This window comes from Eucyclogobius newberryi, unplaced genomic scaffold, assembly GCF_026437365.1.
Source record: "Eucyclogobius newberryi isolate DKJ021-1_F unplaced genomic scaffold, fEucNew1.0.hap1 SCAF_8, whole genome shotgun sequence".
Lineage (NCBI taxonomy): Eukaryota > Metazoa > Chordata > Actinopteri > Gobiiformes > Gobiidae > Eucyclogobius > Eucyclogobius newberryi.
In genome coordinates, this window is record NW_027316500.1 from 14074655 (window position 1) to 14093244 (window position 18590).

Sequence of the window (18590 nt, forward strand, 5' to 3'; positions counted from 1 at the left end):
GTGAATTGCAGTGTTAACACCGGCTTTTGGTTGTAGATACAAGATGCACCAAGGACCATCAAAGATCAAAAGGATGACACATAAAGAAGTATTAGAAATAAACGCCTATCAAAATATCACTGACTGGATAAATCAGGCATATTTCTGTTATTGTACAACCCTAACATAGAGTAATAGGAGCTAGATCACATTATGGCATCCACATAGGATCCAGTCCATAAGAAGCACTTATAAAAAGGGACAAATGTGTTAATTTTTCAATGCTCTGAAGAAAAAAATAATTTGAGCTGCTAATCAATAATGACAGAAAGCAAATGAAGCTTGGAGGCAAGCCACAAATCACAGGCTGATTATTTTCATCAATTTTCTCTGTATTCATGAGTTGATATGATACACAAAGACACTCTCTAACACCGCAGCTGTGTGTCACATGACCTCACTTCATAGATGCATGTTTCAAAGAGGCCAAATCAAAGCCTTGTAGAACTGCTTCACACATAGAAAAGGTCTATTACTGTTTCCTTTGGAAAACAAAGGTGTCTTTGAATGCCCACAATCAAAGAGCCAGACGATCACAGAAAGAAACACCGTTTGCAAGGCAGCCATCTTTCATTTACACCATCACACAACGCACAATATGAAGAGATTTGTTCTGATTAAAGTCATGTGCAAACTTGAATAGTTTCAAACAATATAGATTAATTACAGACAGATAAATTGTTTGATCAGTAAGTGAAGATCAGAGCATTTATGTTAGGCTACTGCGGCTACTTTCTGATTCGAAATAAATGTTCAGGCATAATAATTTACATACAGACACATTTTCTCTAAATCTGGAAAATAGAATATGTGTTTAAACTTAAATCATATGCAGACTGAGGCAAGACTATGCTATCGTAGTCCTGAACAAGCATAGCACAAAGATCTGGAGATCTGTCCCCGGGCGCTTCACTGTGATGCCCACTGCTCCTGAGGAGATGCCCCAGTGGTATTCAGGCGTGGGACAAAATGCAGAGGACAAATTTCCCTACGGGCACAATTAAGTGTAGCTTAACCTTCACCTAACCATATTTCCCCATTTGTACACCTATGTCATTTGTCTGCAGTATGGTCACAGTCTGTAGATGCTTTTCCTTCACCACCAGATGTTTTCCAACCGACATGGGTTGGAGTTAGTGTGTTTGGTTATGCCCTTTTATCTAACTAACTACACACTCGTAATAGCGTGACTTTGCGTCGCCCTCTGAGGTGATCAGCTCCGCGCCTGTCCTGTCCCTTACGATAACATCACCTGGTGCCGTGACCTTGTATTCGGACACTTACATCACAAGGTGCACCTTTATCAAGTCACCCACAATGAGAGTCGGACACGCACGTCCTGTCTGAGTGCATTTGTGCATTTATCTCGGAGCAGCACCATCGAGCTCCTTCCACAAAATTAACTGAACTTGGATGACTCCATGGGACATCTGGCATTTCATTTTTTTACATCCACTGCACTACTTCTCCTTTTTTAGGATTCAGGTACCCTGGCTGAATAATGAAACCGAGATGTGCTCCGATAAAAATGTCAAACCCGTGGCTGTACTTAAGCAGAGGGGTAGACAGGGGAGAGAGACCATTTTGGAAAGTGCATGGTGCTGTATTGATCCAGTAATCTCAAGTCATATCCTGGGACCTCCTGATTTATCTGTCATATTTCATTATGACTCTTGTCCTCTGAAGCCTTACTCCTCCTGAGTACAATGCAGCAGAGAATATCCAGCCATCTGACATGCAGTTTATCAGCCGAAGGAATTTGGCTTCCGACAGTTGTATTTAGTTCATCATTTATGAAATATTGACTAAGGGTGTAAAATAAACAAATCAGAATCAAATTGTAAAAATTACAAAAATATGGACAATTAACTCTTGTTAAAATGTAAAACTTAGGGTGGGTGATATTTTCAAAAAATCATATCTTGAATTGTTTTGTTATTATCTCAATAACAAAACATTGTGAATCAGGAATGTGCTCAAATGTGCCTGTAAATGTATTGGTTGACATTTTACAAAACATGAGACTATCATAAAATTACCACGAAAAGCACAGAAATGTCACTATACTCTTTTTTACATTACATTACATTGATTACATTAGATGTTTCTGTCTCTTTCTGAGCACATTTTTGGCCGTTTTATACAATATATACGACAATATACTTTATGTATAACATTAAATCCGCTCACATTTTAAATATATCTTTTATGAGATATTGAATACTTAATGCTCATTGCTGATTGAGTTTTGTGGTCGTATTGTACATGGGATGTCGTGTGCCAGTGTGTTTGGGTCAGAGAGTGGAGATTGTGAAATATTCTTGTTTTTGACTATGTAATTTAGTCCTGCAAATCAAGGAGTGTAGATGGGAACTACCTACCGGTATTTAGCTAGTATTTAGTCTCTGTGCATTGTCCCTTCAAACTAAGACTAAACTGAACTGCATTTAAAATTCAATGCATTTTTGGTAGGCTGAAAATTAAGCTATGGAAAAACTAACAAGCAAATTATGGAAGATCTAATAGACTAAAGGACAGCATTGAAAAAATAAGCAGCAGAATTGACAGCTTAGTCATTTGATGTGTTATTTAAGGTCATAAAGACAAGTGTTAATACAGTCACGCCCTCACTGGCCACATTAATTATACTGTCTTCTCCTGTCAGTCAAATCAAACCTTAACAAACTATTACCTACTTAATACACTTCAACAGTTCAAGTCCCTGCCCTGTAACTTTGACCCCAAAACATCTCAGGAAAAGTGTGCCTAATAAAAGGGCCAATGCATCGAATGTCGCTGTTAAAATCTAATTCTTGACATCACAGTCTCAGAGCAGCCTGTGTTGGATGCTAGCGCTCCAAGATAAAGTCAAGTTATAATTTATTTAGACACAGCTTGCTATTGCTATCTTGAGAAAATGAAAATCTAAATCCCAAACAAAGGAACATGATATTAGAGCGAGGGATGTGTTCAGTATAACAGCTTATCCTGCTCAGGGTCAAAAGGTCACAAAAGCCAAAAATATCATGTGACTCAGCTGTTACGCACATACTTTGTAAAATCTGAAAGAATAATACCATTCCACTGAAACCTGGATAGCTACACGCATTGTCAAATCATTTTTATGTTGACTATAAAATGTTAAAAAATGTAATCACAGTGCCATTCCATAAATAGACTTTTATTTAAGCAACACAATAGTTCATCCATCCATCCATCGTCCGCTTATGAGATAAGATAAGATATTCCTTTATTGTCCACACATGGGGAAATTTCATTGTTGCAACACAGGTAGATATATAGTCGAAAAGGACAGATAATTTATAGGAAGTTTAAAAAACACTCTCAATAGAAGAACTCTTATAAACAAAACTCTTGTAAAGACACTCTTAATAGAAGAACAAAAACTCCTATAGACAAAACCTCTCATCTCCTAATAAGGAATGTAGGGGAAAAATAAAGATAAAATAAAATAAAATACTTTTATTTATCCGGGGCCGGGTCACAGGGCAGCAGTCTAAGCAGGGACTACCAGACTTCCCACACCCCAGACACTTCCTCCAGGGGATCCCGAGGCGGTCCCAGTTTACTAAAGTTTATTTTGTTTGTTTTTTTGAACAACACATTTAAAACAATTGTGCATGTCCATTTAAACTCCCAAAAAGTTTAGAATTTGTTTTTGTACCGTACAAATAAGCTTTAAAAAGGTTGGGTAATATGGGAAGACAAAAAGATGTTTTAAAGATATCAGAATTATATTTATGTTATATTAGATTCCAAAATAAAAAACGATAAGAGAACAGTAAGGCGAGAGTTTTTTAATAAGTTGTTTTGAAAGCCCGCCGACGTCAAAAACGGAGATTCAAAAAAAAAATATATATATATATATATATATATATATATATATATATATATTTTATTATTATTATTCCCCCCCCCCCCCTGTTTTCACGGATTTTTCGCAGTTTTTTTGGCCAAAACCTCAATAGAAATAAAAATGTATTCTGCACCAGCATCTCCGACCTCCGACCATTTCTGCACCCCGAGGTCGTCAGAACGTCAGAGCTTTAAAACTCTCGCAACTCACGGCTTCATAGATCCATGAGATCGACCGGTAGATGAACATGAAGGATGCGGGGTGGGCGTGGCTTTGGCTCGCGCTCGCATTCATTGAACTCGTGTTCGAACGAGGAAATGAAGAATACGCGTCTTGACCGATTATATCAGAATCATTTTGTCGACATGTCCAGCTCGTGTGGAGTCACGCGTTCTCTTCTGATCGCATTGTAAGGACGCTACTTGTCCCGATGATCTGAGCTGCGCGTCTCGAGCGTGGGAAAAATTACTGCGCCGTTGGATCAAATCACTGTGGCCAAATTTAAGCTCAATAAGACATTTTCATTCATTGCACACTTTGTGTTCCTTCAAGACACAATAAAGTTTATTAAACCGACTTGTTTGGTCACGGGATGATTCATTTTCTGAGAAGCTGTCAGTCTGGGACTACTTTCTGTTTGATCACTGTGAGCTTCACCTTCCATTAAACAGTTAGTTTATGAAATTGAAGGTATTTTTGTACACCGCAGTATAATAAGAGGTATTTTCAATGTCTTGCATTGATAACTATAATTATGTAGATAATGTAGAGAGGTGGGAGTCGGGCCTATATTGATTTGATAATGAGAAAATAACATTTTATTTTTATTCCGTCCTCCCCTTTTAAAAATTCCAAGGAAAACAACAAATTAAATAACTCTTGCCTAAAATGGCTTTTTATATCATATTATTGCTGAAAGTTCTAAGGTAGCGCTTGTATATAATTGTGATGTTTCAAATAAAAAAGAGAAAGAAAAAAGAGAACAATGTTGCATAATATTTCTGAAATATTGTCCCTCACAAGAGCTCTATATGCTTTCTTTAAAAAAGTGATGTTGACATTTCATTTTCTTTCTTTTTTTTTAACTTTTGACAAACCATTTAGGAAATAATCGTATTACTTTCCTTTTTGTGACAAACAGCAGATTTGAGTGACAGACTCATTTGCCATATTTGGATAGTTTGGATAGTGAATATTTATCCAAATGCTTCTCGACTGTGGGCTGAAATGTCCAATGACATCTCCCCCAAAAAAGAACCATGCAGCTTTGAAATACAGACTTAAAAGTGAAACAATTTGCATTGAAATAACAGTAAACACCCTCTGAACAATGGGGGGTCTGACAGAGCATACAACAGCCTACACAAAGACTTTAAATGTGTTTTAGTTTAGTGTATAAAACGTATTACATGAGCAGTGGAAGACATCTGACAGCGTTATCTGTGTATGTGCTTCAAAGCACCGCCTCGCTCACCACTGTAGGGCAAACTGCAACAGCCCCATGTGTTTTCTGAGAAGGACAAATAAGACCATTTTACTGGCCCACGCATTCCGGATCTGTCACACGAGAAGCACAATAGTTGTTTTGTTTCCAATTTACTTTTGTTTGCAAAGGAGATTCATTTATTAAACACCTGAAATGTAATACAGTCTTTCTGTCAAAAAAATGCTGCAGGACTTTGAAGTGTTTGATGGCAAAATGAAAAGTAAAATATCAAGCATTTGTGTGTGGCAAACATCAATGTCCGTAATACGTTTTCAATAGTGTACACATACAATGTGTAATGTGTGTTTTGTTGTTTCTTCTATATCAGACAATAGATAAGATGATGATGTAATTACTTTGACAACATGTTTCGATGGAAACTCCCGCCTTCATCATTCATCAGAGGCTGGTGGGTGTGAGGGTGTGATGTGTTATAAGAACTGTTGTAACTAGGTCAACCTGATATCTTATCTATTGTCCGATATATATATATATATATATATATATATATATATATATATATATATATATATATATATATATATATATATATATATATATATATAGATAGATAGATAGATAGATAGATATAATCTTGATTCTTAAGATGAATATTCTTAACTCTTCTTAAAAGACTTTGTTATTTGGTCATTACTTATACATTCTATTTTTAAAAACCTTTTCTTCCAAAGTCCATTATAAAACCTTTGCATGTTGTAGAATTAGCTAAATAGAAGTAAAATGGAAGGCATGTTGGGATTGGAAATCAAAGATCAAACGTGTGTATAATATGGTTTAACCAAATTAGAGATCAAGACATGGTTCCACGCCAAACACAAGTTCTCATCTAGATCTAATATAGAAACCTTTTTGAAGTTGGAAGAACAAGAGACCCGTACATATTGCTTTGATTTATAAAACACACTCATCTTTACCTCATAAATAAAGTGCTGTGATGTCGGAGCAAGACAAGCAATTAAGAATGCAAATGTTTGGGGTTGTGTGCAGGGCTCCTCGGTTACTGCTGCTGTTGTGATGAAGCAGCAGAGTTGTATAGTGCATCTAGAGGCCCCCGCAAAGCCCAGCGTCAGCACATGCCCCACACACTGCACTGTACAGCCAACTGAGGCCAGCAGTGACACAGCGAGTGAGGGAGGAAGAGCATGAAAGAGAGAGTTCTTTTACAACGTTTCTGCTGCATTTTGTTAATTATATTTTTTAAATGGTTGGTTAGGTAGCGCAGATGGTTAAAAGGGCCTGTATACAATTTTAATTTCTTCTTCTTCTGTATATTATGAAGTGTATAGTAAACGCAAATGACGCAGAAACAAATGTAGACTAAAATGTCTGCATTTTGCAAAGAATTTGTAGGGTAATAACTAATAAGAGAAGCTATTGACGGGGGCACCTGTTTTTGTCCAATCAGGCACATTGCTTGCAAAGAATCATGGGAAAACACCTGCCCGACACTATTCCAGACAATTGATTCCCTGTTATGGTGCATTATAAAAAATAAATGGGCGTGGATTGATGAGGACAATACAGAAACAATTACAGGACACTAATACACAGAACACACTTGTTTGTGTGTCATGGTGCAATCATATCAGAGTGGCAGAAAACACGAAGAGCTTGTGGGTAAAGCTAAGATTCCATGAAAATATGTGACAATACTATCAAGAACACTTCCTGTCAGTTTTAGTTACTTTTTTCTACCTCTCAAGTAGAAACGTTCCTTTTACATTTCCAGCCTCTATGAATACAAATGGAGCAAATAAGAATTGGTTGAAGGGATTTGTTACAATGCACATTTTAAAAAGTCTGTATGCAAGTTTTGATATTTCAAAATAAAAGCTTGAATCCCACATAACGCTAATGCTACTTCACCTCCTCAAACCAAATATTAAACATTCAAAGTGTGCATGAACCAAATGCAATTCAACATTGTCAGCAGCACTGAAAAGATGGCGGCTCAGATTTACAGCCAAGTGTTATTTTTATTTAATAGGCAGAGCTCAAAGAGTTGAATAAGAGCTGAATGTCACACAGGTCCATACTGTATGTGGTATTTCCAGCACAATTTATGAGCACTTGAGGAAAACGCAATGCTTTGTGGGTATGGGCTCACATATCTAACAATATTTAGGATTTATATGAGTGAACATGCTCTCAGCACAGGCGGGGACAGCAGAGCCTATATATAAATACATGCTGATGTTTTTCTTACACGCAGGAGTTTTACTGGTGTGGTGGTGCAGTTGGGAAGATGTGAAGTCCAGCTAAACCACAGCCACCGCACTGAAAGCTGCACTGAAAGCCATTACTGTGATTGCCATACTAGCCATAATATGACATAGTTATGGGAAACAGGGCCTGAATGACATGTGACTTTACTGTGTGTTGTAAAGTTAAAACGGAGCGCCTGTCACTCTGATGGGGATGCAGAACAGGTCAGATCTGTGCTCCATTTGAATACATGGAGAATGGCTTCATTAGCAAAGCACCATCAGGCAAATGAATGAGCCAATCATCACAGGACAATGACTGCGGCCATTTTGAATGATTGCATCATGATGGTATTACGGTTATGAATGTCATTTATCTGAGCAAACAGAGGCTAGAATCTTATCTTACTTTGAACTGGGCTGAACTGAGTGTGTTAAATATGTAGTTTTACTCATTTTAAATAGGAAATAACGATATATATTTTAAATCCAAATTAATTAATTGCACTATAGTATGTAAATAATAAATAATCATGCTACACTCCGATTGAGTGAATGTGATCTGATTAGATCTAAATTGAAAAGGCTACTAGTTTTTATTACCTTGTGAATCGATACATTTTTTAATAGAAATGTTTTGTGGGTCCAGGGCGGCCATTTGACATAATGGCATATAGGGAAACTGTAAAAGTTTGGATAGTTTTTATTACTCTAGTGAATGACTAAGGAGTCACATCTAAGCACCATTAATTTTTAGATGATCAGTTTTATTTCAAGTATTATCTATTATCGTCAGGTTATTTTTATATTTTAATGCGAATATCCAAGATCAATGCACTTATAATTCTTCAATAGGTTTATACAGCATAATTTAAAAATGGTTTATATTCTAAACCATTTTTACTCTAAACTTTAGAGTAACAGTTGGCTGGAGAAAATACAGAATTTTCTGGACAACAGGTAGTGTCACACAAAGCTGGTCACTATATACTAATACCATTAGAAGAGCTTTAAGTCTGAATCAGGAACATTTTGAAGACTGAAGTTTGCCCGTCAGTCCAATTCTCCAAGCTTGCAGTGAATGTTGTGGCATTACATTGACCTGGTTCACGGAGATGTTCACCGTCACTTTGAAGATCACGCAATGAAACAAGTAGCACAGTCATATTTACTGTAAATTGCATTTTGCCTTAACATATGCATTACCAAAAGATAAAGATATATGACTAAATAAACGAATGCCCATGGGGGCAAAATCCAGAGTTGGTGTTGTTGATCTGGGTGTGCTCCTCCACTGAGTTGGAACTAAAATGGCCTCCGAGTGTACATAACAATGGGGATGAGCATAATGCAGTGTGACTACTGAGTGACTTGACTGAGATCCAAAGTGAATAAAGGGCTCTCTATGAGAACGCAGCAGCAGCAGAGAGGAGCGGAGATGCTGCAGTGCTCGGACCTACTCCATTCCACACATTTAATTTGCCAATAAAACACGATTGCCATCTTGCACATGGAGCTACTGTGGAGTCAGACAGGCATCAGTAAATGCACAAATCAGCATCTGCACCAAGTGACAGGTGACGAGAGGAGATGCAATGTTCAATGGTTGTGGCATCAAACTTCTGCTACGGTTTCAGTGATATGTTGTGTTAGGCGCATAGATAGGTAGATGAAACATTTTGACAAACAATTTGATTCTAGTTTACATAAGAATCAAAATGTCAAAACATGTATTTCCATTCAGTGTTGCATTATTTTTCACCAATTGATCTTGTTTTGTTGATGGTAGAGTGACCACTGCACAAAGCCTTCTGCAGCTCATACCAAAGACTATCACTGGGGTTCAGATCTGCAGTAGATTAGTTTCTGCTTCTACTTTGACGTTTTCTGAACTTGGTGCCAATGATTTGAGCATTCTCAAACATACTGACATGGTTGTTTCAGAAACGAGAAGCCGCTCACTGCATCTCTTGGGTTTAAATATCGTGTTGCAGCTGAAAGATCATCATCAGTGTATTTAAACGCGTCTGTAATTAGAACTGGGGAGGGCAATTAATACAATTTTATTAGAGATCAACCGTCAGTCATCATTTAATTGAAAAAAATGAGTAGGTGTTTTCAATTGACAGGTCGAATGTATGCGTGGGGAAATTCAAAATATTTTTGTGTTAAATGGCACAGATTTTATTTTTATTTTTTTGTGGGACAGTGCAAGTAAATGAACATACAAAATAAACATGCTGTGAACACGCTGGATTGTAGCCATGGGCTAATTTCCCTCTGTTCCATCCATCCATCCATCCATTCACTCTCACAAACACACTCTTTCAAACACCAGCCTACCGTACCCGGACACTGGAGGCCAGGTGTCTATACTACTGCACCTATGGCACCTAGCAGTCCTGTTCAATTCAATTACATTTTTGTAACACCCAAGATCACAACCGCATTTGCCACAAACTCCTACTAACCAGGCATATCCCTGCTTAACTTCGAGGTATGATGGGATCGGGCATTGACAAGTTTGTCAAATATGCTTAAATCAACACTGAAAACCATTTTTGAAAAGAAAAATATGAATAGATTGTTGTAATAGTACTTGCCATGACATCCAAAGATTATCAGCTGATTGGTAGTGTATTTTTATAATAAAGACAAAATTATTTTTATTATAATTTGTCCGTTTGTTTTCTCTCTCAACATTTAATCTTTTGGATGGAAATAAAAACATTGTCCAAACTAAACTGAAGGATGTTTTTTTATTTCATTTCTCAGAATGCATTTTCATCCCACAGAGACATAAAGATCACTCATTAAAGTTGCATCTACTGTACACACAGCAAAATTTAAACCAGCCTCATCCATTTTTTAGATTTGGATGTCCCAAATATGTTAAGTTTTGTACATTTCTACACCTAAAATGCCTTAATTATGTATTAAAACAGTATATGATGAAATACTTTTCAGATTTATGTAAGTAAGCTACAGAAGCAGTTTCAAATACTGGTATATCTATCTAAATGCAAGATTTTTTCCTATTCACGTGCAGTGTCTTGCCTTAAATTTATAACTAATACTTTTTATACATATTAAACTCATAATATGAATTTAACCTACAATTTGTGTGTCTCTAAACGGCAGATCAAGTCTCAAACTTGCGCTGTCAAAGTCATTTCCAGCCCACTTCTTGTACTAACAATGAATATGGGGCCCTACTTTGGAGACTCATCAAATATTGATGGAAATATTTTACATACTTATGAGCTGCAGTCCTTCGGAGCATTAGCAAAGTTTGAAGTAAATTATAATGCCTGTCTTTATGAATGATCTCTCTGCTGCTGCCTTACTGTCTCCATATTCCCCTGTGCTCCTTTATCCGCTGAAGCTAATTGCATTGATTTGTCAGGCTGCTCAAACTTTGTCTTAGTACCATGAGTATATTTTTGTAAGATTGTGTGTATTTCGGGTACATTTTTAGTTTTGCATGTCAAAAAAAAGAGAAAGATATTGAAATAGTGGAAGCAATAATCATGTTATTTGTACTGTGTTGGTAGTCATGGCATAGTATTCATAGTTGTAGATAACTGTGGACTATTATGGAATATGAAGTCCACTTTGTTCTTGCAAAAGTATGTTTGGTATAACTGGCACTTTAAGATATTTTAGACAATGGTGTATTTTCCGTTTGGGTCTGACATGGATGACACTATCTGCACTCTCTGGGAGAAGAGTGAATCGACAGATATTCTCCTCAACTGTCAAGACACTTTGACCCCATCTCTACAAAACTTTGTCAGGTTTCAACCAAAATATCTTCCACACACATAACTAGGGCTGCTTTGTTTTTCCACAGTAAAGAGAACTAAATGCTCTGCAGTGATGCCATGGAAATGGTAAAAGAAACCGTAAATTTGTGCTTGGCAGGTCATTCAATAACAGACAGAGAAAGAGATAAAAATCCAAAACACACATTTGAAAGAGATGGGTTAAAAATGTTCAGGATTTGAAGTGTCACATTATGAGTACCACTGCACCACTGAGCAGCTTCCTCTACAACTTTTATTCATGAAATGTGAGTGGGACTGAAATAAAACTGCATAAATGAGTCATGCGCCACCTGAATATCATTGTGCCAGGTCACACACAAAATGTCAAGAATTAGCAACAATAATTATGACGAGATATGACCAAAACAATGTGCCATGTATAAATACTGCAGAACTAAACAAAAGACTGGCATAGCAGCTTACAGCAACCCCAGGGTCGGAGGTTTGATTCCAGTTTGGACCAAGTTCTGTTGTTGTGTCCTTAGGCAAGACTCGCTTGTCATCCATCAGTTAGCCCCAGGGCAGCTGTGGCTACAATAATAGCTTACCATCACATAGGATGGTGTGTTTGGGGGGCTTTGACAAGCCTGTAAAGCACATTACTTATTAAAGGTGCACTATGTAACTTTCTGGTGAGAGGGTCCACCATCTGCTTGTCTCCATAGAGCTGTTATTGCTTTGGCTTTAATGTTCTACGCAGTATGGTAAACTTATCCATCTCCGTGGAGACAAGCAGATCAAAGCCAACTTATAGATCCTAACTGTGGAAAGCCAAGCCAGCCGACAGTAAGTGTGCATGTTTTGCAAGGTTTTTTGGGGCAATAGAATACCTGTAATTTAATACATTCGAGATGTATATGATAACGTCTGAACTGAAACATTCAGATCACGCAATAGCATTTCTACGGAGACAAGTGGGTGGCGGGTCCTCCCCAGAAAAGAACAATAGTGCATCAGCAATTTATTATTATTTTTTATTTTTTCTAATGATGCTTGATACTGCCAGCATACACTTATACACATAAATTCTGGCACTAGGGGGAAGGTAAAATTTGGAATTAAATTCTTTATAATATATGTTTGTTTTATCATACTGATATGTACACAGTCATCCATAGATCTGTAATGGCATTATTGTTCTGTGTCAAGCTCTGCAGCAAAACCCTCTTTGAGCATGTAAGCTCGTATTGTATCTAACAGCCCCCTTGACAACAGTTTACATCGCTTTGTATTCTTTGCATGTCGGCCGACTGCCACAGGAGAGGAGGCACCGTGCTCTTTTTAACCTAGCAGTGATCTCAGCGTTATCCAGATGAAAACGGATTTATTCAAACCACCCATCAACCGGCCCTATAAATAGAGCCAGTAGCAAATCTTTACAGAGAGGGGGGGCAATAAGCTGTGCTCTTAAGCTGATATTAACATGCTGATATAAAAAATTCTGAAGCAGCAAGCACAACATTTTCTTACTGTTTATCATACTATGTAAGAATGGATCACACTAAGCTATTTGTATTGGCCCCAAGCCTGGATAAAAACTCAGAAAGGGCACCTTAGTTTAAAGTAGCACTACCCTCTCTGGAGAGTCCACCACCAGTTTGTTCCCATGGAGATGTTATAGCCGTGCCTGTAATGTTCCACAGTATAAAACTCATCTGGAGACAACATGCCGTTACAGATTATACAGTTACAGATTAGATTTGTGGAGCGGCGAGCCTACGCAATGCCTGTTTTTCAAGGTATTTCATATATTTTTACCATTAAACACAGGCAAGATAGTTCCGTTCAAAGCCATACTGTGGAGCATTCTGGGCGAAGCAAGAACATCAAGAATATGCAATTGAAGACAAGTTACATATGCAAATACCCAGATGCATCATTTAAAATGTTATGGATTGTAAAGTTTGTGTCGTTTTTGTGCTGTAAAGAATTCATGTTGTCTCGGAGAGGGCATCTGGTACAAAAATCAAAACTCTAAATGTTGCACTTATGTTATGACTTCTGCCAGTCTCAAGCATGGATACATTCATCATTATGAAGGGCATCTAAAATAAAAGACATTATATATTGACATTGGGTTTCATCTAAGAACTGTAGCCACAAAGGGTTCATAAGCAAACGTACAGATTGTGTTATAAACCTCGAGCTTAAAATTGCATATGATGTTGAATGCACGATCAGTTGTAATGATCACTTGCACCATAACTGTGGAGCACTAGCTGGAGGCATCTTCTAGCCCGAGGAGAAGGTGTTCAAAAATAATCAGAAAATCAGAACAAGTACCGCATTTCTCTTAAAACAAGTGCATCCAGCCTCTGCGTCTCCTTGTCAAATGGGTCGCAGCAATAACCCACCTAAATATACTCCCATTCATTTGATTAAAACACTGCCACCTGCTTTCTACGCTATTATTATTATTCAGGTAAAAAGCCACAAGGGAGACGGCGCAGTAACAGTCTGTGCTACCACCGCTTCTACCCCAAAAATATATATAAAGGTTGACTCATTATTTTTGGTTCAGCGTGCCGCGATGAATGCCCCTCCTTTATGTCTCACGGTATTTCACCCTGTATGAAGTACGCAAGCATAATTCCTCTGGGCTTTTCCCCTCTTTCTATCTGCGCTGTGTATTAAGCAGCCGTGTGTCAAGGAGGGCTGCCTTTGTAATTCCAGCTGCCGTAAGAATGTGAGGTCTACCTAGTGGCACTAATGATCACAATCATTACAGCGTTACATTATATTTATCATTGCCGTTCACAATTAAAGGATCATAGAGCTGCCAGGGTGCGAACTACAGAGGGAGATAAAGGGGCGTATGTGAGAGGAATATGTGTTTTTCATGTGCGACAATTACCCACGCAGTCACCGATCCAGTCCCATTGTCGACCATAAAGCCGTTACCTCGGTGTGTTCATTAATGCTCACTTCCAACCACAGTCAAATACGTTGCATTGCTCTATTGCAACACTAAGAAACATCTGTGTCATTTTAAACGTGGTGTTTCTCTGTCATATTGAAAGGGATAGTTCACAAATATATTCAGCACTTTTTTACACAAAGGGACTTGATTGCAGTATGTAATGATGTGATATGTACGAGTGTGCTATACGCTATTTTTCTTATGCACCAATTTGTTTTACCATTATATAAAATGTATGCATAAAAAAGATAAGGCCAAACAATGTACTGTATGAAGTAGACTATTATAAGAGGCTCCTTTGTTATGTTTGTTGGAAATACCTGGATGTTTTATGCATTATCTCTTATTTTAAAATTACGTCATTGGTTTAAAAAAAATGAAGCCTCCCTGGCTCAACTGTATTTGGCTTATCTGTTGGTACAGGCATTACATCTTGATTGAAAAAAATGACAATCTACTAATGTAATAGCAATTTTATATTTTCCATGTGCCAGATCATATCAAAATAGATAAAATACCAGAATGTCAACCATGAACTATCCCTTTAATATGAAGATCACATCAAATTTTAAAACTTGCAGATTTAAACTCACCATTAAAAAAAAAGTTGTTTGATCCCAAAAAACATGAATTGTAAAATGACCATTTCTGAATAAGAGTTAATACCTTTTATAGTTTTGTGCTGGTGTGGTCTTTAGTGCACTCAAAGCCACCCTATGTCTCTATATATGTGTGCTCTTTGTTTCATGGGCCATCACGCCTCAAACATGCAGTAACAGGGTCAAGAGGGGAGTGACTATAGCGTGCACAGTTCAATTTAACATGACTATTTCAGGATTATCTATTCATACTCATTATTTTAACTTATCCAATAAAAAGATGACCCGAATACTCACCTTCTTTAGTCGGACGCTTCACTTCCGCACTCAGATTGCACACCTGTCCAGCCTGGAGCTGCGGTGCCAGGCAGCCCTCTGTCTGAGCATTTAAAGGTAAAACCACGTTGTTCAGCATTAGCATACTCTCAGACTCTCCATCGCCTAAATGTTGAGGACAAGTGCATTTTGTATACACGATCCCGCATGTCTCCACTGTCCCTTTCTCCAATTTGAGGCAGTTTTCCAGCCATGTACAAAGCACTTGACACCCAAACTGGCTTGGACTGGCCTTATTGAACACAAGAAACTCCACAATGGACTTCTCCTCCTCCTCCAGCTTTTGTAGCGTCAATCCGTTGTAATCATAAGGAAATACTCTCCGCAGCTGAACGAAATTCTTGTCGTATAGTAGGAATACATAAATATTCTTTGTATCACATAAGTAAACTATAGACTCGTTGACTTTGAGCAGCTCGTTGATCTTCTCTTGTGAGTAGTGGTCGAACTGATACGAAAGTAAAGAGTATTCGGAGCAGCCCAGGTCTTGCTTGTATAATTTCAGGTAGATACTGTATTTGGTTGGGTCTGGATTTTCCAACGTCCATGTACAGTTTGTGTAGTTCTTAGGAAACATCTCAGTCACTGAATATGATCCATAAATGACCCCCTTCACCAGAGTGGAACACCAGTAATCTTGGGCACCAGTTAATCCGAACATAACCAGAAGATAGGTGGAAAATATATAAATCAACAGGTTTCGAACAGCCTTCATCCTATGTCATTTGGCCTGTAAGGAAAGACAAAGATGACAGTGTGTGAGGCTGATGGGAGAACACTATACTTGAAATATTTCTGATCACATGTGTGGATGGAAATGAAGAAAGGACACATTAACCCCAGCAACATGTCTTTTCCATCACGAGCCTCCTTCCTTACTTTGTGCAAACATTGCCACCTTGTGGTCGCTTTTGCGGTTATTTATATATTTATTTGAGATTTTTAGGTGGTGGGAGCAATTATGTAAGTAATTTAAACTGTATCCATCGACTTATATTAATGTAATGTAATGCTGCACATAGTTGTGCCGTGTTGATGGATGCGTAATGCAAAAGACGATATGACGCAGGGAAGTTTAGTAATCCGGGCTGCTCATTTTACGCAGTAAATGACTGTGTTTGAATCAAGCAGCTGTCTGGGAGATTTAGCCAGTTTCCTTCGACGACACTTAAAGCGAATCGCAGACTGAAAAAATGTCTTTCTGTGTCCGCCTGGTCACTTTGCCTGTCTGTCTCTTGCGCGCCTCTGCGTGCCATTCTCTCACTGTCCACGACCTGCACGTCTCTGAAATTCGGGGCTTGACATATTTGACAATGCAATTTGATAAAGAGCCAGCGTGTGCGCGTGGATACTGCGTGGATGCCGCGCGCTCCCGCACACACGGCGGAGGAGGACTGGAGCTGGAGCGAAGGGAAGAATGCAATGCGATGTCCTGATTGCTTTAATCCTACAGGCAATGCAGCTGTGAGCGGTGTCACAGCAGTGCGTGTGTGTGTGTGTGTGTGTGTGTGTGTGTGTGCGTGTGTGTGTGTGTGTGTGTGTGTGCGTGTGTGTGTGTGTGTGTGTGTGTGCGTGCGTGCGTGTGTGTGTGTGTGCGTGCATGTGTGTGTGTGCGTGCGTGTGCGTGTGTGTGTGCGTGTGTGTGCGTGTGTGCGTGTGTGTGCGTGTGTGTGTGTGCGTGTGTGTGCGTGTGTGTGCGTGTGTGCGCGTGTGTGCGCGTGTGTGTAGGCGGTGAAGTCCAAGCCAGAGTCCAGACAATAGACATACACTTGATTCGCACTTGCATTTCCAACTTCTTTCCTTTTTCCCTGTCGCGTCGCGGTGACATTACGCGCGTTACATAAGGAGCAGCTTTAGTCGTGATAAAAGCTCATAATAATTCCACCCCTCCGCAAGATCCACGGCCAAGGCTACGCGGAAAATCAGTATTCAGCGAAGGACAGGGCAGGGTTTTATCGCAGGGCATCTGTAAGAGCACTGAGGGAAACGCACGAGACACTGACTTTGCCTTTCATCCAATGCCACTTTGACGCACGCCGCTCCAAAGTGATTATAGCCTCTGCGAGACCGGGCAACTCGGGATATTTAGCGCGATGATCATAAAACGGGGCAGAATAGTGTCTTATAGCGCAGAGGACTGGACGAGGCAGTGCTGGAGAGGGATGGTGAAACTTTAACAGACAAGATGGCACGAGAAATGAGCCTCCTTAACACCACCGTTAGAAAAAAGCATGCAGAAAATATCCTTACCTTACACTGCGGAAGCTATGGCTATTTTTCCAGCATACTTGACCACATCCTTTTCTTTTTCTTGTTTTTTCTTTCTTTTTGTTATAAATAAATCGCACAGCCCTCCAGTGAATGAATAGTCTCCATCCCCAACGGTGTCAGAAGTCCGGGCGCAACAAGATGCTTCAGTAGGCGAGCATTTGGAGGGGGTAAAACAGCCTAAATGTTCCTTACAATCCTCCAGTCCGACCGTTCATATCTTCTTCTGGGTTTTTCCCATCAACAGAAACGCGGAGCGCAACAAACACACGGCTGGAGAGAGAGGGAGAGAGTAGAGGAAAGAGGGGAGAGATAGAGACAGCCAGGGAGAGACAGAAAATTCATAGAGTGGCAAAGAAAGACGCCAAGACGAAAAACCAAAATTCTTACACCATCAAATCAATCGGCAGCCTCCAGTGTCTCTATTCCCAATGAAAATGTTTTCCTCGGCAACTTGCCCGCTCTCTCTCTCTCTCTCTCTCTCACACACGCACACACCGGTGATGTGTTATTTTTGTTGTTGGGATGTGAAAATGAGAAAACGGAACGCGCCCGCACACACACACGCACGCACGCACAAAAAACGGGGGTAAAAAGCAGATCCGTGCGTAGTGGGTGGATGTAAAAAGATGTTGGGGGGTCTACCCGTGAGTTCAGAACACAGAGAAAGAAATGAGACGCGCTTTTTCCGCCGTGCTGCTTGCAGAGCTCGGGCTGCAATATCACGTCACACTCTCTCCCAGCCGCGAAGATAAAGCACGTACGTACGCGCTCCTCGCTGCGTCTGGCACCGGCAGCGCTCCCGTCCCCCCGGTTGCCCTCCCCTCTCCCCTCTTTTTTTTTTATTTTTTTTTTTCCAGATCCCCTTTTCTTCAGAGAGTGTCTGTTCACTTGTCAAAGGTGTGCCCAAGTCGAGTCATCTGGATCACGTTTGTACGGCGTTTAAAAAATAAAATAAAAAATAAAAAAATAAAAAAAAGCTGTTATATCTTGTGGCATTCATTTCACCCCAA

General features: G+C 39.2%; 1 protein-coding gene across 9 annotated transcripts in view; it reads right to left on the minus strand.

Annotated features, from left to right (window-relative positions):
* adgrb3 (adhesion G protein-coupled receptor B3) overlaps positions 1-17616 on the minus strand; it is a 113623-nt gene extending 96007 nt beyond the window's left edge. For all 9 annotated transcript variants that reach the window (XM_072436231.1, XM_072436230.1, XM_072436228.1 and 6 more), the window contains exons 1-2: positions 17560-17616; positions 15271-16039 (exon numbers count right to left, since the gene is read on the minus strand). In XM_072436231.1, the coding sequence (XP_072292332.1) occupies positions 15271-16024 (754 nt within the window). In that variant the 5' untranslated portion in view covers positions 16025-16039; positions 17560-17616. The remainder of the gene's footprint in view (positions 1-15270; positions 16040-17559) is intronic.
* Positions 17617-18590: the final 974 nt, after the last annotated feature.